This window comes from Mirounga leonina, unplaced genomic scaffold, assembly GCF_011800145.1.
Source record: "Mirounga leonina isolate KUSES-001 unplaced genomic scaffold, KU_Mleo_1.0 Mir_84, whole genome shotgun sequence".
NCBI lineage: Eukaryota > Metazoa > Chordata > Mammalia > Carnivora > Phocidae > Mirounga > Mirounga leonina.
Genome location: NW_023270827.1, coordinates 1418140 through 1441528, shown reverse-complemented (window position 1 = coordinate 1441528; position 23389 = coordinate 1418140). Strand labels below are relative to the sequence as shown.

The 23389-nt window shown below is 40.7% G+C and overlaps 1 protein-coding gene across 2 annotated transcripts; it reads right to left on the bottom strand.

The window, feature by feature from the left end:
- Nucleotides 1-621: 621 nt before the first annotated feature.
- On the bottom strand, nucleotides 622-23053 carry LOC118002874 (E2F-associated phosphoprotein). 2 transcript variants are annotated; one of them, XM_034993485.1, is made up of 6 exons: nucleotides 22878-23053; nucleotides 16526-16707; nucleotides 15412-15507; nucleotides 13792-13909; nucleotides 8403-8516; nucleotides 622-1258 (listed from the first exon to the last, which is right to left on the bottom strand). In XM_034993485.1, exons 1-6 carry the CDS (start codon nucleotides 22949-22951, stop codon nucleotides 982-984), a joined length of 861 nt encoding a protein of 286 aa, XP_034849376.1. In that variant the 5' UTR covers nucleotides 22952-23053; the 3' UTR covers nucleotides 622-981. The 2 variants fall into 2 exon arrangements, with proteins under 2 accessions (XP_034849376.1, XP_034849377.1); XM_034993486.1 differs by lacking the exon at nucleotides 13792-13909.
- Between the last annotated feature and the right edge of the window lie 336 nt (nucleotides 23054-23389).

Sequence of the window (23389 nt, the reverse complement as noted above, 5' to 3'; positions counted from 1 at the left end):
TCCTGGAGTCCTAGGATCGAGTCCCACATCAGGCTCCCTGCTCAGCAGTGCGTCTGCTTCTCCCTCTGCTCCTTCCCCTGCTCATTCCCTCTCTCTCTCAAATAAATAAGATCTTTAAAAAATATATAGTTTCTGACTTTATTCCACTCTACCATATCTCTATTAGATATCAGGACCCTGAGTTTCCTAATGTTTTTGGAAACAGTCCAATCATTCTTTTCAAAAGCACAGATGCCTACAATGCAATTTCCTCCAAGCTGTCACTAATGATTTTTATATAATTAATATAAAAAAGGAAAAACAATACTTCGGTTGCTGGCAACAGAAATTCCAGAACAAATGGGGGCACAAGAGGCAGCAACAGGATTTTTAAGTCTAAGGGTCGAGGGTGAGGTTGCTCTTCCTCACCATAAATTTCTATTTACTGTGTTAATTCACTACATTTAGAATACTATTACTACGCAATCCTTTTAGGGAAAGACCTATATTAATTACTCAAAGCACCTGGCAATATTAACTCCATGTAACTGTAATAGTTACTAAATACTGTCACTCCATACTATGGGGTAGAAAGTAAATAAAGATACTTCTTAGCAAAAACAATATACACAGAAGCCAGGAAATAGTTTCTTGTTTAATCACACGACAAGTATAACCAAAATAAAAATAACACTGAAACAAAGATTACTTATAACTCCAGAACATTTTAATTCTAAAGAGCTTTAATATATAAAAAGCCCCATCATTTCCAAGTGCCCCTCAAAAAGGGAATGAATAATCAGTCCCATCAGAGCCGGGGAAAAAAAATTTTTTAAGGTGGTGGAGGGATAAAGGTTGACAACCATTCTCTTTCAAAAAGATAAACACTGCGTCCTCAAATAACCACTTAGAATGTCACTTGATATGAACAGGCAGGAGGAAAATAACTGTCCGTATTTGCCTCATATACTGTATTGGGCAATTAAATGCCAACTCAGCTATTTAAGAATGACTTGCTAAAACATTGAAAAAATGAAAGACTTCGTCCTTGTCATAGACTGCCACTTCAGTGGAACATTCGGTGCACATGACTGGGTGGTAGATTTCTTCCACTTGCGCCTCGGCCTGCTCTGCAGCATCTTCATGGTTAGACCTCATTTTCTTATGGCCTCGCCTTTTCTTCCTGTTCTCTGGGATTTTGTATCTTAGAACCTCCTCTTTGTTGACAGAACAATTCATCACAAACATTGCTCTATACTGAGTTTTGTAGGATTCGTGCCTAAGAGGAAAATGAAATAGAGAATTTGGATTTGCATTCTATTTTAATAGGTTATCCATTTAGATCAAAAAAATTTTATTGAAGTATAGCTGACACAGTGTTACATTAGTTTCAAGTGTACAACACAGTGATTTGAGAAGTTTACACATTACGCTATACTCACCACGAGTGTAGCTACCATCTGTCAAGGTACAATGTTATTACAATTATCACTGTATTTTATCCCCATGACTTATTCACTCCATACCTGGAAGCCTGTATCTCCCACTCCCCTTCACTCATTTTGGCCATCCCCCACCTTGCTCCTCTCTGGCAACCATCAGTTTGTTCTCCGTAATTATGGGTCTGTTTCTGCTTTTCATCTGTTCGTTTTGTTTTTTAGATTCTATGTATAAGTGAAATCATAGAGTATTTGTCTTTCTCTGACTTATTTCACTTAGCATAATACCCTTTAGGTCTATCCATGTTGTCACAAATGGCAAGAGCTCATCCTTTTTTATGGCTGAGTAATATTCCACTGTGTATATATACCATATTCTCTTTATCTATTCATCGATCAAAGCACACTTGGGTTGTTCTCATATCTTGCCTACTGTAAATAATACAATACACACAAGGCTGCGTATATCTTTTCGAATTACTCTTTTCATTTTCTTTGGATAAATACTCAGTAGTGGAGGGGCACTTGGGTGGTTCAGTCGTTAAGCGTCTGCCTTCGGCTCAGGTCATGATCTCAGGGTCCAGGGATCGAGCCCCACATCGGGCTCCCCGCTCAGCGGGAAGCCTGCTTCTCCCTCCCCCACTCCCTCTGCTTGTGCTCCCTCTCTCGCTGTGTCTCTCTTGGTCAAATAAATAAATAAAATCTTTAAAAAAAATAATAAAACGCAGTAGTGGAATGAGTGCATCATAGGTTATTTCTGTTTTTAATTTTTTGAGGAACATCCATACTGTTTTCCACAGTGACCATGCCAATTTACATTCCCACCAACACTGCAAAAGGGCTTCCTTTTCTCCACATCCTCACCAATGCTTTTTCTTTTCTTTTTGATTTTAGCCATTATGACAAGTGTAAGATGATATCTCACTGTGATTTTGAGTACATTTCCCTGCTGATTAATGATGTTGAGCATCTCTTCATGTGTCTGTTGGACATCTGTATGTCTACTTTGGAAAAATGTCTATTCAGGACTCTGCCCATTTTAATCAGATTATTTGGGCTTTCTGGTGTTGAGTTGTATCAGTTCTTTATATATGTTGGATAGCAATTCCGTATCGAATAGAGCATTTGCAAATATCTTCTCCCATTCCATGAGTTGTCTTTTCATTTTGTTGATGGTTTCCTTCACTGTGCAGATTTTTATTTTGGCGTAATCTCAACAGTTTATTTTTGCTTTTATTTCCCTTGCCGCAGGAGACATGTCTAGAAAAATGTTGCTATGGCTGATGTCAAAGAAACTACTGCCTATGTTCTCTTCTAGCAGTTTCATGTTTCAGGTCTCACATTTAGGTCCTTAATCCATTTTGAATTTATTTTTGTGTATGGTGTTAGAAAGTGGTCCAGTTTTCCCAGCACCATTTATTAAAGAGACTGTCTTTTTTTCCCCATTGTATATTCTTGCCTCTCCATATGGTGAAAATTTGAGAACACAAAAAACTTACTGAAATACAACCAAAATAAAAACATGAGAACAAAATGGGAAATTTAAAGAAATGTTAAGAGTTATTTTAAGAATAGGAAAAAACTTGTTAATAGAGAATAATTTAAAGAATGAGGGGTGCCTGGGTGGCTCAGTTGTTGACTGTCTGCGTTTGGCTCAGGTGGTGATCCTGGGGTCCTGGGATCGATCAGGTTCCCCACTCAGCAGGGAGCCTGCTTCTCCCTTTCCCACTCCCCCCGCTTGTGTTCCTTCTCTCGCTTTGTCTCTGTCAAATAAATAAATAAAATCTTAAAAAAAAAAAAAAGAATATATCCTCTTTTCTACTGCTTTAAAAGTAACTTTTATCTCTGAAAAAATTATTTGCTCTTCAAACTTAGAAAGACAAGAAACTTGAGAGCTAATGTTTAAACGATCTTTGTCTTTTCACACTGTGGCCTGAAACTCTGCCCTCCTCTCATTACAAGTGGTGCCATTCTTGGGGCGCCTGGGTGACTCAGTCAGTTAAGCATCTGCCTTCAGCTCAAGTCATGATCCTGGGGTCCAGGGATCAAGCCCCAATTCGGGCTCCCTGTTCAGCAGGGAGCCTGCTTCTCCCTCTGCTCCTCCCCCCACTTGTGTTCTCTCTCTAATAAATAAATAAAATCTTTTTTAAAAATTAAATTAAAAAGGGTGCCTGGGTGGCTCAGTTGGTTAAGCGACTGCCTTCAGCTCAGGTCATGATCCTGGAGTCCCGGGATCGAGTCCCGCATCGGGCTCCCTGCTCGGCAGGGAGTCTGCTTCTCCCTCTGACCCTCCCCACTCTCATGTGCTCTCTCTCATTCTCTCTCTCTCAAATAAACAAATAAAATCTTTAAAAAAAGAAAAAAAATTAAATTAAAAAAAACAAGTGGTGCCATTCTTGTCACCATTTTAGTAAAAGAAAACTTAAAGAGCTTCTGACTTTACAATGTCTACTCTTGGCTTTACTCCAGCAGTCCACAGAATAGATACTGCTTCATTTGTTCTCCTCAAACATTCAATATTTTCCTACTTCTTTCCCCACCTAATAAGTTGGTTTTTTTCCCCCTTAAACCTCATGCAACAGAAATATCTATCTGGCTAACCACAGTGAACTCAAATTATACTTTCATTAGTTCCAAAAGTTGATCTCCACCACCACCACCACCACCACCCACCAGGAATTTAGACTATGCAAGCTGGTACTTCTCCAAGTAAGACTGTAAAAATTTCATTTATACTCCACTGGATTGGAATCCTGTATTAACATGGAATGCAATTTTTACCAAGGCCAATTTCTATTGTTACATTATAAAACAACTTCTTTTGAGTATAGGAACTCTATAATAACACGGTTTAATTTGCAAGAGAAACAACTGAAGTACAAAAACATTTGACTTTTTCTGCATTTCATAAACATGCTGAGTGTCAACTTATATACAAAAACCTTAAGAGTTCATATGGAAAGCACAAAATTTAATTGCTGCAGATGATCAAAAACCTCAAGCTTGGGACACCTGGGTGGCTCGGTCGGTTAAGCATGTGCCTTCAGCTCAGGTCATAACCCCAGGGTCCTAGGATCGAGCCCCACATCGGGTTCCCTGCTCGGCAGGGAGCCTGCTTCTCCCTCTCCCTTTGCCTCTCCCCCTGCTTGTGCTCTCTCTCACTATCTCTGACACTATCTGTCCCTCTCTATCAAATAAATAAAATCTTAAAAAAAAAAAACCCTCAAGTTAGCTAATAAGGTAAACTATATCTGGTTATTCATTAGTTCCTAGAACAAATCCACCACCTACTTAGTTTGTTTCATCACTTAGTTTCAGTTAACTTGATTCAAAACATGGACTAAGCTAAGCATTTATGAGGCCACCAGAAAGAGGGGGGAAAAAAAAGGAAAAAGGAAAAGGGTTAGTTAGAGTATATTTGATTAAAAGAATGAAGGGGGGCGCCTGAGTGGCTCAGTCCACTGAGTGTCCAACTCGATCTCAGCTCAGGTGGTCATCTCAGGGTCATGAGTTCAAGCCCCACATTGGGCTCCACTTAAAATAAAAGTGGAGCCTACTTAAAATAAAAAATTTCTTAAAAGAGAATGAAGGAAAAAAACTCACGATCATCTCAATTGATTCAGAAAAAGCATTTGATGAAATTCAACACCTATTCATGGTAAAAACACCCAATAAACTAAAAACAGAAGGAAATTTCCTCAATACAGTAAAGGCCATATATGAAAAATCCACAGCTAACATCATATTCAATGATGAAAGAAAATTTTTCCTCTAAGATCAGGCCGAGACTAAAAAGTCCTGCTTTTACCACTTCTATTCAACATAGTACTGGAAGTTCTAATCAGAGCAATTAGCTAAGAAAAAGAATTAAGAGGCATCCACACTTGGGCGCCTGGGTGGCTCAGTCGTTAAGCATCTGCCTTCGGCTCAGGTCATGATCCCAGGGTCCTGGGATCGAGTCCCATATCGGGCTCCTTGCTCCGCGGGAAGCCTGCTTCTCCCTCTCCCACTCCCCTGCTTGTGTTCCCTCTCAGGCTGTGTCTCTCTCTGTCAAATAAATAAATAAATTCTTTAAAAAAAAAAAAAAAAAAAAGAGGCATCCACACTGGAAAGGAAGAAGTAAAATTATCTTTGCTCACAGATGACATAGTTGCATGATACTGTGAAAGTAGTTAATGTCACTGAATTGTACACTTAAAATGGTTAAAATAGGGAACAAGAGTACCAACTCTCACCACTCCCATTCAACACTGTACTGCAAGTCTAGCCAGGGCAATCAGGCAAGAAAATCAAATAAAAGATATCCAAATAGGAAAGACAGTTGTATGTATCTCTGTCTGCAGCTGATATAATCTTTTACACAGAGAATTTTACAGACTCCACCAAAAAAAAGTTAAAATAAATATGAGGGGCGGGTGGGTAGCTCAGTCAGTTGGGCATCTGCCTTCAGCTTGGGTCATGATCCCAGCATCCTGGGATCAGGCCCCACATGGGGCTCCCTGCTCAGTAGGAAGCCTTCTTCTCCTTCTCCCTCTCCCTCTGCCACTCTCCCTGCTTGTGCTCTCTCAAGCTCTCTCTCTCAAATAAATAAATAAACAAAATTTTTAAAAAATGATAAATAATAAAATAAAATAAATATGAAATTCAGGAAAGTTTCAGGATACAAAACCAATACACAAAGATCTACTGTGTTTCTGTACATTAACAGTAAACTATCTGAAAAAGAAATTAAGAAAACAATCCCATTCATGATGCCATCCAAAATAATAAAACACTTGGAAATAAATTTAACCAAGGAGGTGAGAGATTTATACACTGAAAACTGTAAGACATTCATGAAAGAAATTGAAGAAATTCAAGTAAATGGAAAGATATCCCATGTGCATGCATCAGAAGAACTACTATCATTAAAACGTCCATACTACCCAAAGCCATCTAAGTCAACGCAATCTTACCAAAATTCCAATGGCATTTTTCACAGAAATAGAAAAAAGCCTGAAATGTATGGGATCACAAAAGACCCCAAATAGCCAAAGCAACCTTGAGAAAAAACAACAAAGCTGGAGGCATCACACTTCCCAATTTCAAACTGTACTACAAAGCTATAGTTACCAAAACAGTATGGTACTGGCATAAAAACAGACTCACGGACCAATGGAACAGAACAGAGAGCCCAGGAATGAACTCACACATACACAGTTAACTAATATTTGACAAGGGAGCCAAAATTATTCAATGCCAGATAATCTCTTCAGTAAATGATTTTGGGAAAATTGAATATTCACATGCAAAAGAATGAAACTGGACTCCTGTCTTACTCTACTCACAAAAATAAACTTGAGGGGCACCTGGGTGGCTCAGATGGCTAAGCATCTGCCTTCGGCTCAGGTCATGATCTGCAGGTCCTGGGATCGAGCCCCACATCAGGCTCCCTGCACAGTGGGGAGTCTGCTTCTCCCTCTCCCTCTGCCTCTTCCCCTACTTGTGCTCTGTCTTTCTCTCTCAAATAAATAAAATCTTTAAAAAAAATAAAAAATAAAAATAAACTTAAAATGGATTAAAGACTTAAATGTGAGACCTGAAATTGTAAAACTACTCAAAGAAAACATAGCGAAAAAGCTCAACATGGGTCTTGGCAATGACTTTTTGGATAAGCACAGCAACAAAAGCAAAAATAAACAAGTGGGACTACAACAAGCTAAAAAGCTTCAGCATAGCAAAGAAACCATCAACAAAAGGAAAAGGCAACCTACGGAATGGGAGAAAATATTTGTAAATCATGTATCTGATAAGGGGTTAATATCCAAGAAACTCATACAACTCAAAAGCAAAATAAAATAAAATAAAATAAAAATTGGCAAAGGATCTGAACATTTTTTCCAAAAAAGATATACAAATAGCCAACAGGTACATGAAAATGTGTTCATCATCCTTAATCATCAGGGAAATGCAAATCAAAACTATAGTGAGGTATCACCTCACACCTGTTAGAATGTCTGATTCTAGGAATAGGCTATTAATAAAAACACAAGAGAAAACAAAAGTGAATCCTTGTGCATTACACGTGGAATATAAACTGGTATAGCCACTCTGGAAAACAGTATGGAGGCTCCTCAAAATATTAAAAATAGAACTACCATATGATCCAGCAATCCCACTTCTAGGTATGTATCTGAAGGAAATGAAATCACTATCTCAAAGAGATGTCTGAACCCTTCCCCCGGCCAGGTGATCAAGATCAACATTAACAGTCATAAATCTGTTGATTTTTTTGTTGTTGATAGTCCGTGCCCTTGATCATCATGTTGTACACTTCAAACTTACACAATGTTATATGTCAATTACATCACAGTAAAGCTAGGAAAAGATTTTAAATTTTTAAATGGTCTAGTTGACAATAAGTTGAATATCCAAATGATGCACTCTTTAATGAAAAATTTTTAATGGTTAAAATAGTAAATTTTATGTGTATTTTATCACAATTTTTTTAAAAGAGTGTATTTGACAGATTATGTCATTCCACAACATATATACAGTTTCACTGAATCCTTGTCAGCACTAGTAAGTGCTTTATTAGAAAAACTATTTGTAACAGAACTACATATAACCAAAATTATTTGTATAAAAATCAGTCATGAAGCAGCAAGGATATAGGAGGAGAGAACTTTATCAGAATTCCTAAGTATAGAGGCACCTAGGTGGCTCAGTCAGTTAAGCCTCTGCCTTCGGCTCAGGTCATGATCCCAGGGTCCTGGGATCAAGCCCTGCATTGGGCTTCCTGCTCAGAGAAGAGCCTGCTTCTCTCTCTTCTTCTGCCACTCCCCCTGCTTGTGCTCTCTCTCTCCATCAAATAAATAAATAAAATATTAAAAAAAAAAAATTCCTAAGTATATACCTCAAAAGTCTATTTGATTTAAACAAAAGACCACCAAGTTTTTTTTTCATTGTGTGTGTGTGGGGGGGGGGTCACCCTTTATTCATTACCTTTGGCAATCAAGACATAGTGTGGTCATGCAAGCAGGGCAATTCAAGACAGCATCACTATTTGGAACAGGCTGCTGTTGTTGATGTGGCCTCTGTATTCCAAAACCATGGTAGCTAGAATAGAAAAAGAAAGGGGGGGGGAACACACACACACACATGAAAGTCAGATCCTGATTCTCTTTTTTTTTTTTTTAAATAGGCTCCACGTCCAACATGGGGCTTGAACTCACAACTCCAAGATTAAGAGTCACATACTCTGGGGCATTTGAATGGCTCAGTTGGTTAAGCGTTGAACTCTTGATTTCAGCTCAGGTCATGACCTCAGGGTTGTGAGATCAAGCCCCATGTCAAGCTCCACTCTGGGCGTGGAGCCTGCTTAAGATTCTCTCTCTCCCTCTCCCTCTGCCCTTCCCCACCCCTCTCTCTCTCTCCCCCTCCCTTAAAAAAAAAAAAAAGTCACATGCTCTACCAACTGAGCTAGCCATGTGCCCCCAAGATCTTGATTTCTAATGCCACCCTCCAATAAAAGAAACTAGTACTCCTAAGAGAAATGACTGATCCTAGGAATAGGCATACAAAATGAACCTGGAGCATCTTGTACTGCCAGAAAGTAAGGAAGTGCTCAAAAACAATGAAGTAGATATGTCAAGGGTCCACAAAGTCAGCTGAAAGAGTTCCCAATGGCCAAAGCTGAAACAATTAGAACAACATAATAAAGCAGTATTGGATTATAACCCAAAGTATAAATAAATACCCATGAGTCCATACTGATATAAACGACTGAATGAATGAATGACTGAATGAGGGAGGGAGGGAGAACAGACAAATCTCCCATATGGAAGAATAATTTATGAAGATACTCTCCCCTCAAGGAAGTGGAGCATTAACTCCCCACTCCTCAAGTCTGGGCTGCACATAGGGACCTTCCTTCCAAAGAGTACAGTATGGAAAGGAGGAGTGAAGAGTAACTTTACAGTAGAGAAACCTGCCAAACAATTTCTCACCAAGGTGATCAAGGTCAACAATCATAAATCATGTTGACAATATGTGCCCTTGATTACAATGTGATGAAAATGGCACTTTATCTCTGTGGTCTTCCTCACCAAAACCCATAATCCCAGTCTAATCATGAGAAAAACATCACACAAATTCCAACAAAGTGGCCTCCTACAATATACCTGACCACTACTCCCAAACACTGTTAAGGTCGTTAAAACCAAGGAAAGTCTGAGAAACTGTCATAGCCAAGAAGAGCCTAAAGAGACATGACAACTAAAAGTACCACGGTTATCCCGGATGGGCTCTTGGAATCGAAAATGCGCAGTAGGTAAAAACTAAGAAAACCTGAATAAAGAATGGACCTTAGTTTATAATAATGTATCAATACTGGTTCATTAATTGTGACAAATGTACATATTAATGTAACACGTTAATAACAGGTGAAACTGTGTGTGTGTGTGTTGTTGTGGGAGGGTATATGGGAATTCTGTATTATCAGCTCAATTTTTCTGTAAATTGAAAACTATTCTAAAAAATAAAGTCTCGGGGGGGCGCCTGGGTGGCTCAGTTGGTTAAGCGACTGCCTTCGGCTCAGGTCATGATCCTAGAGTCCCGGGATCAAGTCCCACATCGGGCTCCCTGCTCAGCAGGGAATCTGCTTCTCCCTCTGACCCTCCCCCCTCTCATGCTCTCTCTCTCTATCTCATTCTCTCTCTCAAATAAATAAATAAAATCTTTAAAAATAAATAAATAAATAAAGTCTTGGGGATGGGAGGGATGGGGTGGCTGGGTGATGGTATGTGCTATGGTGAGCGCCGTGAATTGTGTAAAATTGATAAATAACAGACCTGTACCCCTGAAACAAATACATTATATGTTAATAAAAAACAAATAAAATTAATTACTTTAAAAAAATAAAGTCTCTTGGGGCACCTGGGTGGCTCAGTCAGTTGAGAGTCCAACTTTTGGTTTCAACTTGTGTCATGATCTCGTGGGTGGTGGGACCGAGCCCGGCATCGGACTCCCTGCTCAGCGGGAAGCCTGCTTCTTCCTCTCCCACTCCCCTTGCTTGTGTTCCCTCTCTCACTGTCTCTCTCTCTCTCTGTCAAATAAATAAATAAAATCTTTAAAAAAAAAAGGGGGGGGGCGCCTGGGTGGCTCAGATGTTTAAGCGTCTGCCTTCGGCTCAGGTCATGATCCCAGCGTCCTGGGATCGAGTCCCGCATCGGGCTCCCTGCTCCTTGGGAGCCTGCTTCTCCCTCTGCCTCTCTCTCTCTCTCTCTCTGTCTCTCATGAATAAATAAATAAAATCTTTAAAAAAAAAAAGGCCTAAGTGCTTAAAGACTTTTGTCTGTTTTGCTCCTTGTTGCATTCAAGAATCTAGAACAGTATCTAGTACATAGTAAGTGTTCAATAAACATTTGCTGATTGCAAAAATATAGCACAAATCTACTTATGAAGGTACTAAAGTATAAAAGTACATGTTCTTGGGCGCCTGGGTGGCTCAGTTGGTTAAGCGACTGCCTTCAGCTCAGGACATGATCCTGGAGTCCCTGGATCAAGTCCCGCATCGGGCTCCCTGCTCGGTGGGGAGTCTGCTTCTCCCTCTGACCCTCCCCCCTCTCATGTGCTTGCTCTCTCTCATTCTCTCTCTCTCAAATAAATAAATAAAATCTTTAAAAAAAAAAAAAAGTACATGTTCTTAAAAGGGACTTATGGTAAATTCCCGAAACTGAACAACAAATGATAAATCATTTGGCATTACTTCCCAAACTCTTTACATGTCTCTGGGGGAAAAATACTGAAAACATGTGGTACATATTTATAACTGTTGTTAAATCCCTCCAACGCTTAGCAGATTTCAAAACCCAAACCCAAGTAACATATTCATTCAATAGATACTTAATGAGTGCCCATTTAACAAAGTGCAAGATGTCTGGGATATAGCAGTGAACAAGACAGGCATGATCACTGCCCCTGTGGCACTGAAAATGCAGTGAATTTATTATTTTAAGTTGCTTTCTGTGGTCTTAAAAGGCAACTACTGCTTGATGCAGGAATGTGAATAAAGCAATAAAATGTTATTTCTTCTCAAGACTATAAAACAAAAGGGGCACCTGGCTGGCTCAGATGGTAGAACATTTGACTCTTGATCTTGGGGTCGAGTTCAAGCCCTGAGTATAGAGTTTACTTAAAAAAAAAAAAAAAAAACACACACACACACACACACACCATTTTTTTAAAGATTACAGAATGATAAAAATACATTCCATCTAACCTCACTGACAAATTCTGTTACCAGAATCAAGAGCTACACTGGGGCGCCTGGGTGGCTCAGTCGTTAAGCGTCTGCCTTCGGCTCAGGTCATGATCCCAGGGTCCTGGGATCGAGCCCCGCATCGGGCTCCCTGCTTGGCGGGAAGCCTGCTTCTCCCTTTCCCACTCCCCCTGCTTGTGTTCCCTCTCTCACTGTGTCTCTCTCTGTTAAATAAATAAAATCTTTAAAAAAAAAAAAAAAAGAAAAGAATCAAGAGCTACACTGTAATTTCCTTAACTATCTCAGGATCATTCATAGCACTCAAAATGTTCATTTTACACTGGGGTAATCAAAAAGTATTCATTAAATAAAGGCAAGGTGCAGCTGGAGGAAATGGTGCAGAGGTAAAACCGGGAGAAGAAAAAAGACCAAAGTGGGACACTGGAGGCTAAAAGGTAAGGTACAAACACCCAACAACATCAAATTCTCTCTGGACTTAAAAATACTTGATTTATCTTTTGTTGTTCAGTGTTCAAGAGCTTACCATCCTGGCCCCGACTACCTTAGCTGAATCAAAGCTTCCTAGAGTAGGACTCCAGGGTTTGCATTTCATTCTTCTGAGGTGATTCTGAGGCACAGCCAGGAGAGGGAAGCACTGGGTAACAGTGGTATACTGCCTAGCTTTTAGTTTTATGACAAACCAACCTTGGTAAAATCAACCTGGAAAACAAGTACGGCATTTCCTCTTGGAATGATGAAAATGGTTTTGAAAAACAGAGGTGGTAGTTACATAACACTGTGAATATACTAAATGCCACTGAATTGTTCACTTAATTTTAAATTAATTAAATGATTAATTTTAAGTTATGTGAATGTCACCTCAATTTTTTAAAAAATCAAATTTGGGGCACCTGGGTGGCTCAGTCGTTAAGCATCTGCCTTCGGCTCAGGTCATGATCCCAGGGTGCTGGGATCAAGTCCCACATCGGGCTCCCTGCTCTGCGGGAAGCCTGCTTCTCCCTCTCCCACTCCCCCTGCTTGTGTTCCTGCTCTTGCTATGTCTCTCTCTGTCAAAAAAATAAGTAAAATCTTTAAAAAAATAAAAATAAAAAATAAAATTTGTGGGGAACCTGGGTGACTTAGTCAAGCGTCTGCCTTCAGCTCAGGTCATGATCCCAGGGTCCTGGGATCGAGCCCCGCGTCAAGCTCCCCACACAGCAGGGCGTCTGCTTCTCCCTCACCCTCTGCCACTCCCTACCCCCCACCCCGCCTAACTCATGCTCACTCTGTCTCTCTCTCAAATAAATAAAATCTTTAAAAAATCAAATTTGTAAATAGTTAAAAGGAACAATTCAGATATAAAATGTAACATCCACTCTTCATCCACATAAATGTTTTATCTCCAAATAATTTTAAATTCTATTTGAGAAAAGTCAGCTTTGTTTCTTGAATGGAGAGACTGACCACAGCAGTTCGAATTCAACAACAGTTTTTTAAAAAATAAATCATCTGACAGGCGCCTGAATGGCACAGTCAGTTAAGCACGTGACACTTGGTTTCAGCTCAAGTGGTGATCTCAGGGTGGTGAGATCAGGCCCCGCGTCAGGCTCCATGCTCAGAGCGGAATCTGCTTAAGACTCTCTCCCCATCTCTTTCTGCCCCTCTCCACCAAACTCATTCTCTCTCTCTCTAAAATAAATAAGTAAATCTTTTAGAAAAATTTAAAAAAATAAATCATTTGACTGAAATTTGCTGGTAATTTTCAAAATAAATAATTGAGATTTTTTTCCAAAATTCTTTTTTTATGTATGTATGTCTGTATGAACATATACACATACATTCAAAATGTGAATGTAGGGGCGCCTGGGTGGCTCAGTCATTGAGCGTCTGCCTTCAGCTCAGGTCATGATCCCGGGGTCCTGGGATCGAATCCCACACTGGGCTCCCTGCTCTGCAGGAAGCCTGCTTCTACTTCTCCCTCTCCCCCTGCTTGTGTTCCCTCTCTCACTGTCTCTCTCGCTGTCAAATAAATAAATAAAATCTTTAAAAAAAAAAAAAAAAGGTGAATGTAGTGAAAATCATCTTTTAATCCTTTTTCTCCAAAGATTCTAAACATTTGAGTTCAGTTCTTACCCTCTTCTCTGCGCATCAACCCAGGCCTGATCCCTGCTATCTTTTTCAGGGTCATAGAGTAGCTCATCATTTGTTGGAATCCTGTGTCGGTTTTTCTTTTTCTTCTTGGTCACCTGTGCTAATTTTGAAAATGTTAAGGATATGGCTAGGTATCATGTCTAAAGCACACACTTCTTTAATACAGAACGCAGAACCTTCAGCTACATTTTTTTTCCTATGTATATTTTCCTTAAAAAAATTTTTTTAACTATTCCTCCAAATAAAGTTCTTGTCCAATTAATAAGGGATTAAAATGAAGATGACAGAGGAGGAAAAAACTGTTTCTTCACTAAAAACATGTTATCTCAAGAACTGAACTCAAATAATGAGAATTCAGTCTCAGAAAAGCTACTCAAAGTAAACCAAGACCAGAAACTTTTTGATGTTATAAATTCTCAACAAGTTCCCATATAGAAAATGCTACTGAAATCAGAATAAAAGTATTTCAGGGTCCCTGGGTGGCTCAGTCGTTGAGCGTCTGCCTTTGGCTCAGGTCATGATCCCGGGTCCTGGGATCGAGTTCCGCACTGGGCTCCCTGCTCAGCGGGAAGCCTGTTTCACCCCCTGCCTGCCTTTCCTTTCCCCCTGCTTGGGTGCTCTTGCTCTCTGACAAATAAATAAGTAAAATCTTAAAAAAAAAAAAAAAAATCAGAATAAAAATATTTCAAAAATGAGTGAAAAAAACAGGGGCACCTGAGTGGTTCAGTTGGTTGGGCATCCGACTCTTGATTTCAGCTTGCATCATGATCTCAGGGTCATGAGATCAAGCCCCATGTCAGGCTCCACACTTAGGGTTAGCCTGCTGGAGGTTCTCTCTCCCTATGCCTCTGCCCCTCCCCCAACTCACACAAGTAGGCATGCACGTGCACAGTCTCTCTCTCTCTCTCTCTCTAAATAAATAAAATCTTTAAAAAAAAAGATGAAAAACCACTACGGTTATCCACATGCGCTAGACTTTTAACGTACTTAAGTAGGTTAATATTTAGGTAATAATATATAAAAATATTATTTCTTGGGGTGCCTGGGTAGCACAGTCAGTTGAGCATCTAATTGTTTCTTTACCATATAAATGTGTTACTTGTGCATGCCAGTGTAATTCCTGATATAACTAAATCAATTTTAACTCTTATTATGTTCACCTTTGCTCACATTTTATACAAAATCAATTCCAGAGAACAGAGAAGCCGATAAAAAAGCAATGAGTTAGAAAAACTTCTGCAAAATATAAAGATTATCTAAATTTCTATATTTTCTGTAAAAATACAGAAACTATTTGTCAGCGTGAAAGCAAATGTTGCTGAGCTAAGGAACCTTAAGGAAGAGGGGGGCCACAAGCCCTGAGGAAGTCAGGACTGAGTCAGGACACACTCTCCCTCACCCCTGGAATGCCCATGCAGCATCCTTGCTGGTCCCATGTCCTCATATGTGCATTCCCATCAATTCCTGCTTTTGTTTTCACATCAACAGCCTACAATTTCTTAAAAGATAAAATTCAGAGGGAAATTCTAATATCCAATAATTGTCAGGTAAACCTTTTTTCTACAAAATGTAACAGCTAAACCTGGTAAACATGCTACTTACCTGTTTTGTCTTCATCCTCAGAATCAGAATCAAAATATATATCATCATAGTACTTTGTCAGAGCTGTTCCAACTTTTCCAGTTCCTGAGGAAGACCCTATTTACATAAGGGCAGTTTACAGACTAAACCATACACAATTGACAAGAAAAAAAATCTCAATTTATTCTTCCATCACCTCAAAGTAATTATCAACTCATTCCCAATCTCATTTGGATGAAAAAATACTTCCACATCAATGACTTACTGAATTTCTGTGCCCTATGCAATTACAGAGAACTATAATTGTTAATTACAGTAATGAAGTGTTCCAAATCATGAGAAAATTTTTCTCACCCTCTCACAAATCTGATTCAATAAAATAGCCTATTTCTAGGTTGCCACCATACATATCTCTACCTTTCAGCCATGCAGTACACTGTTAAGGACAGGAAATAAACATCTCGTTGTAAGGGACTTCAGGGGAAGAAAATAAGAGCCCTACAGAGAGGCAGGGGGGCATGATTCAAGGACACACTCTTCTCTTCTCAGTTGTGCCTAGTGCCATGACTCACACTATATTCATGTCATCACATGCCTGTGTCCCTAATTCTTCCTCTTAATTAACATCTTCTTTTGCTTTTATTATTACTATTACATATGCTTTCAGTTCCTAACATGGAAACCAAAGCTGAGGCACAAATCAGTTTTTGGGTCAGGTACACTTTACATAAAAACGAAGTATCAAAATGAAGTATGTTTCATTACTTACTAACTTTCATTACTTACTTACTAAAATGAGACAGGAATTTGTGGTGACCATTCAATCTGCTATATCAGTGCTATATAACCCTAAAAATACCTCTATAAGCTCGTGTGTCTTTTTTATCCTGGGGTAAAAATTACAAAAGGAAATCATGCAAGTAAACAATACTAATAGTGTCATTTCAACAACACAGGAAAATTCTTCACTAGTCATCAAAGAAAACTATGCTCAAGTTGCCAAACATATTTATTCATTCACAATAAATATTTATTGAGCACCTGCTCAAAGTGCTGGTGACACAACAGAGCATAAGGTTCCTGCCCTTGTGGAACTTAGAAAAATATCTATATGAAAATCTAACTAAAAGTTTACCTGTTTCCAGAGAGGATAACTTGTCCTCCATTGTTTTTATGGTGGAATTTAATTCGGCTTCCATTTCTTTTTCAAATTCATCTTCACTAGATGATTCACTTTCGCCAGTAAGACATTCTCTGATGAGTTTTCGTTTTTGGTCAGGAGTTCCATGTAAAAGCACATCCACTTCATCTTCAGAACTAGTATGCATTTAAATCATAAGACATATGAATACTAAAGAATTAAAATAACTTGAAACTCCCATCATCTCACTGCCCAACAATTTTAAGTTTTAAAAGGTTGCATTTATGTATCATATTACACACAGCTATTCTCATTTATTTTTTTTTTAAAGATTTTATTTATTTATTCATGAGAGACAGAGAGAGAGACAGAGGCAGAGGGAGAAGCAGGCTCCCCGCGGAGCAGGGAGCCCGATGCGGGACTCGATCCCAGGACCCTGGGATCATGACCTGAGCCGAAGGCAGACGCTTAACCGACTGAGCCACCCAGGCGTCCCAGCTATTCTCATTTAAAGATCAACCATTTCTCGGGGCACCTGGTGGGGGCTCAGTCAGTTAAGCAGCTGCCTTAAGCTCAGGTCATGATCTCAGGGTCCTGGGATCAAGCCCCCTCCCCACCCCGGGGTCGGGCTCCCTGCTCAGCAGGGAGTCTGCTTCTCCCTCCCGCTTTGCCCACCCCCTCATGTGCTCTCTCTCTCTCAAATAAATAAATAAAATCTTAAAAAAAAATAAAGATCAACCATTTCTACATATTTCCAAACGTATTTCTTTTTTTTTTTTTTAAGATTTTATTTATTTATTTGACAGTGAGAGAGAGCGCACAAGCAGGGGGAGCGGCAGGCAGGCAGAGGGAGAGGGAGAAGCAGGCTCCCCACTGAGCTAGGAGCCCGATGCAGGACTCGATCCCAGGACCCTGGGATCATGACCTGAGCTGAAGGCAGCCGCTCAACCAACTGAGCCACCCAGGCGCCCCTCCAAATATATTTCTAATGTCCACATAATATTTCCTCTTATAGATGCTATACATTTATTTCTCTTTGCTATTACACTACAATGACTATCTCTGTAGGGTATATGTAATTTTGCATCTGTTGATTTCCTTAGGATAAATGTCTAGAATTAGACATAAAAACATCTTTCTAACTTCTTGAATTATCACACTGTTTTCCAAAAGTATTGCAGCAATTCATAATTCCATCAGCAATGAAAAGTTTACTTCGTACAACTGCGAGTTTTTTAAAACTCTGAGCACTTAAATAAAACTTAATATATGTAACCAATATACAGCTAGTATACCCAAACAAAATGTTAACAGATAATAATTAGATGTTACAATTCTAAAGGCATAATGCTACAGAGAACTATAAAGAGAAAGTTAAATTATATTACAAATTCTCCTGAGCAATTACTGCCAATCTACTTGGCCTTTTGCACTAGGTTTCCCATCAATAACAATATGACAGAATTAAACCAGGTATCAGAAAGAACGAAATGTTATCAAAACGAATGAAACACCGAAGATATTTTTTAATACAACCAATAGTTCATAAATAATGTTCAATTACTTGTGGTCTGATGAATAGTTACAGACTACCTCTGGTTTTTGTTTCTCTATTTTCTTCTTCTAGAACAATGCTTTTAAGCCTCCAACAGAAGGTAAATCTGAAAAATGCAATTCACACCATTCAGTTTTGCTAATGATAGAGGCCTTAGCCAGATTCTACTCCCAAGAGAATTCCCATCTAACATTCCTCATCCTGACCCATATACTTCCTCCTTTACCACTATATTCATTTGGGTCCTCTTAACTCTGCCTGTCCCACCATATCCTAAGATCTCCAGGCCTCCAAACTCTTTTATTTCGTTCTACTCTTAATCCTGCTGCCAGAATGTCAGTCCTAAAAAACTCTCATCACATCACTACCCAATTCTGAAAGAAATCATCCATGGCCAAATCTCTGAACACAGCATTCAAAAGAGCCTTCCCCATTTGGTTTCAACTTATCTTTCCAACCTTACCTCTCACCCCTGAATTACGCCAGTGGTCTCCAACTGGGGGCCATTTTGCCCTCCAGAGAACATACGGCATAGCTAGACATTTTTGACTGTCACAACTAGAGGTGGGAGGATGGGCTACTGGCATCTAGTGGGTAGCAGTCAGGGATACTGCTAAACATCCTACAGTGCACAGAACAGCCTCCCACAACAAACTTATCTGATCCAAGATGTCAATGTTACTGAGGCTGAGAAACTCTGATCTATCCTATATTCCAGTGTTTCAAAAGTGTGCAAAGTAGATTATCTTAAGGAGTATGAGGATGGGGTGCCTGGGTGGTTCAGTCGTTAAGCGTCTGCCTTCGGCTCAGGTCATGGTCCCAGGATCCTGGGATCGAGCCCCACATCGGGCTCCCTGCTCAGCAGGAAGCCTGCTTCTCCCTCTCCCACTCCCCCTGCTTGTGTTCCCTCTCTCGCTGCATCTCTCTCTGTCAAATAAATAAATAAAATCTTTAAAAAAAAAAAAAGGAGTACCAGGATAGACAGGCCACTAAATAAGACAGTTTCTTATAAAACTAAACACGTAACTACCATACAACCCAGCAATCACACTCCTTGGCCTTTATCCCAGAGAAATGAAAACTTACATTCACACAAAAACTTGAACATGAATGTTTAGAGATCCTTTATTCGCAAAAGTCAAAACGAGAAATGATTAGATATCCTTCGGGCGCCTGGGTGGCTCAGTTGGTTAAGCGACTGCCTTCAGCTCAGGTCATGATCCTGGAGTCCCAGGATCGAGTCCCACATCGGGCTCCCTGCTCGGCAGGGAGTCTGCTTCTTCCTCTGACCCTCCTCCCTCTCATGCTCTCTGTCTCTCATTCTCTCTCTCTCAAATAAATAAATAAAATCTTTAAAAAAAAGAAATGATTAGACATCCTTCAATAAGGGAATGGTTAAAACAAATGTGAAATAGTCGTCAGCAATAAAAAAGGAATGATTTACTGATACCTACAACAATGTGGATGAATCTCCAGAGAATTGTGCTGAATGAAAAAAGCCAATCCCAAAAAGTTACATACTGCATGATTCCATTTATATAATATTCTTAAAAAGGACAAAATCATAGAAGTGGAGAACAGATTAATGGTTACCAGCATTTAAGTAGGGCATGGTGGGGCAGGAAGTTGGCAATGAGGGATCCTTGTAGTAATGGAAATGTTCTATATTTTGACCACATTAATGGCTACCCCAGTTGTGATATTATACTAAAGTTACTAATGTTAACATTGAGGGAAACTGGGGCGCCTGGGTGGCTCCAGTCGTTGAGCGTCTGCCTTCGGCTCAGGTCATGGTCCCAGGGTCCGGGGATTGAGCCCCACATCAGGCTCCCTGCTCTGCAGGAAGCCTGCTTCTCCCTCTTCCACTCCCCCTGCTTGTGTTCCCTCTCTCGCTGTGTCTCTCTGTGTCAAATAAATAAATAAATAAATAATCTTTAAAAAAAAAATTGAGGGAAACTGGGTAGAGGGGACACAGAATCCCTCTGTATTATTTTTTGTTTTACTTTTCTTGTGACATAATTTACTGTCATAACGTGGACGGAACTAGAGGGTATTATGCTAAGCGAAATAAGTCAATCAGAGAAAGGCAATTATCATATGATCTCACTGATATGAGGAATTTGAGAAAGAAGACAGGATCATAGGGGAAGGGAGAGAAAAATGAAACAAGATGAAACCAGAGGGGGAGACAAACCATAAGAGACTCTTAATCTCAGGAAACAAACTGAAGGCTGCTGGAGTGGAGGGGGGTGGAAGAGATGGGGTGGCTAGGTGATGGACACTGGGGAGGGTATGTACTATGGTGAGCACTGCAAATTGTATAAGACTGACGAATCACAGACCTGTACCCCTGAAACAAATAATACATTATGGTAATTTTTTTAAAATTTACTAAAAAAAATAAATAAAAAATTTACTGTCATAAATTCATGCATTTAAATATAAAATTCACTGATTTTTTTTCTATATACTATTTCTTACAACTACATGTGAACCTACCTCAAAATAAAGTTTAGTTTTTTAAGAAAAAGATTAAATCACAAGGCAAGAGAGTTATTTTTATTACAAATTTTCTCTACTCCTTGTGATTATTTCAAGAAGGTCTCGGCATTTAGCACCACTAGGTGAGGCAATGCAGCCTGGGCCGTGTATATTCTTGCTGAGTGTGTCAAGAACGCAAGGTTCTCGCCACTCTTCACCCAGGCCATTTCTCAGGGTTCTGTTTGCAGTGTGCAACCTTGAGGGATAAGGTGATGTCTCTCTCCAGGAGAAAGAGCAAGCTTATTTACTGACTGCTGTAAAGGAAGTGGATTTTCCAAGCTCGAGTGGTCCTTAGCCATGATGCAAGCCACTGAATGTGTAGCATCCACCTGGGCCTCTCCGTGCAACCCCTGTAGGAGCTGGGAGGTAACAGCAACCAACACGATCATGATGCTCATGCTGCTTGCGCTGTGAGTAGTCCTTGACCCACCAGTCTCATATCTTCTGCCAGGTTCCATGAACTGGCTATAAAATATTAGCTTATAAGTAGGGTAAAATCAAATCCTGACAGACACGTCTTAAACACCTCTCGAATCTCTCCAATCTCCCTTTTTAAGACAACAAGCACTGGATTCAGAGCCCTGAGCAGGCAATACTGTCTAATACCACTGTTCCATTTTCACAGTATTTATTCTTACATTTACCTTACCAGTGGCAACTGTCACAGGATTAGAGAGCTTCTTTAAAGAAACTTAACCCCCCCCCTAAAAAAAGAAAAGAATTTTAACAACAAAAATCTTAAGGAAAAATATTAAATAAGTTGTAACACGGGTGAATATGAAGATGGTAATGGCTGAATAACTCACGTCCAGGAAATACTGCTATATTTCAATCAAACTGAATTACTAACTGAGGCCTACTAATTGATATAGCTCCTTTCACAGACCAGACCCATTACCTAAAACTCACAGGAAATCTTAGAATCCATCCTCATTCCCCACAAGAGAAATCTTCACAGCAGTCCAAGCTCCCAAGCCTACAACCCGTCCCCAGGATAATATGAGGAAACATTATGACTGGAAGAAGGACAGTTTCACAAAAAGCTTAGTTGGACAGAATGTTTTAGAGTTTATGGCCAGGATCTGTTGCCAGCTTTTAAAAAAAAACAGATAAATGTGTCAGGAAATCTCTTGCCAACATAACTGCAAGTTTCGTCCAGGTAGGGTTAATCCCTCCTTTCTGGAAATTTCCCTGGAACTTCATTTGTGTCTATCTCAGGTCCTCCTTTTCTACAATAGTCTTGAGAGATAACATGCTTATTTCCAAGACAGATATGTTCCGAGATACGTCTTATTTCCCCTACTACACTGAGAGCCTATAGAAAACTGTAGCCTTGAGAAAGCATACAATGGGTGCTCAAAAAAAGCCTGCTGTAGGGGCGCCTAAGTGGCTCAGTCGTTAAGCGCCTGCCTTCTGCTCGGGTCATGATCCCAGGGTCCTGGGATCGAGCCCCGCACCGGGCTCCCTGCTCAGCGGTGAGCCTGCTTCTCCCTCTGCCACTCCCCCTGCTTGTGTTCCTGCTCTCACTATCTCTCTCTGCGTGTCAAATAAATAAAATCTTTTAAAAAAGAAAAGAAATTCTAGGGGCGCCAGGGTGGCTCAGTCGGTTAAGCGGCTGCCTTCCGCTCAGGTCATGATCCCAGGGTCCCGGGATCGAGCCCCACAACGGGCCCCTTGCTCAGCGGGAAGCCTGCTTCTCCCTCTCCCTCTGCCTCCTGCTTCCCCTGCTGTGCTCTCGCGCTCTCGCTCTCTCTCTGTCAAGTAAATAAATCTTAAAAAAAAAGCCTGCTGAGTATTCCCTTGCCTGCTAAGTATCCCCTTATTTCTGTTAATGGCAGTTTAGTCTTCAAGAGGGTCACTTCACATTAAGTCCCACTAGTCTCACAACATACTTAAGATACAGCTATTATATTTCCTTTTTACAGATGAGGAAAACGAGCGTAAGTGACTTGCTTTCTCTCACACTGCCAGTAAGCTGCAGAGGCAGGATTCGATCCCAAGGCTTTTGAAGACTTAACGCGTAATTCCAGAACATCCCGGTACCCTGCGCGGGTGTCGGCCCCGCCTCCCCGGGGCTGCGCAACCTCACCAGAACCCCCCTCGGCGTCCCACAGGCGACAGCGGGACGCGACAGGCGCCCGAACCGCTCGGCCGAGGGTCAGCAAGGGCCTAGCAGGCGCAGCGACTGGAGGAGGCTAAAGCCTGGCCTCGGCCCGAAGCCTCGGAAGCCGGGACGGGGCAGGGGCCCACCTGCTCAAAGCGGGTTCCTCGTCGCTAGGCTCTTCAACTGCGTAGGGGTCGTAGTCATCCTGGAGCCGGTTCATGGTGGCCTGCACCCTCCGACACCGACTACAGGCGTCCGCACAGCAACTGTTTACACCGCAGGTCCCCCCGCTAAAGAGTCCGCAACTCCACTTCCGCCCACACTTCCTGCTCTCCTTGTGCGTCTGCGCAGATCGTCCCAGTGAGGGGGCGGGGAGAGAGGACGGGTCTTAGTCTCGCCGCCGCGATGCGCGGCTTCCACTTAACCCGGACACAGCTGCCTAATTGCCGATACTAGGAATCGGCACCCTCCTAAGTGGCAGTCTACGAGATGAGCGCTCTGTGTGCAGTGTCTCACGTCGTGACGTAAAGAAGCAGAAATCTAGATGCTGAGGGACATGCAGCCAGAAATCTGGACCAGTAGGTCCCCAGACACTGACACCTGCTGTCCCTCCAACCTTCAAGCCTCAAGCCCTTTTGCCTTCTTTTACCGCGCGACT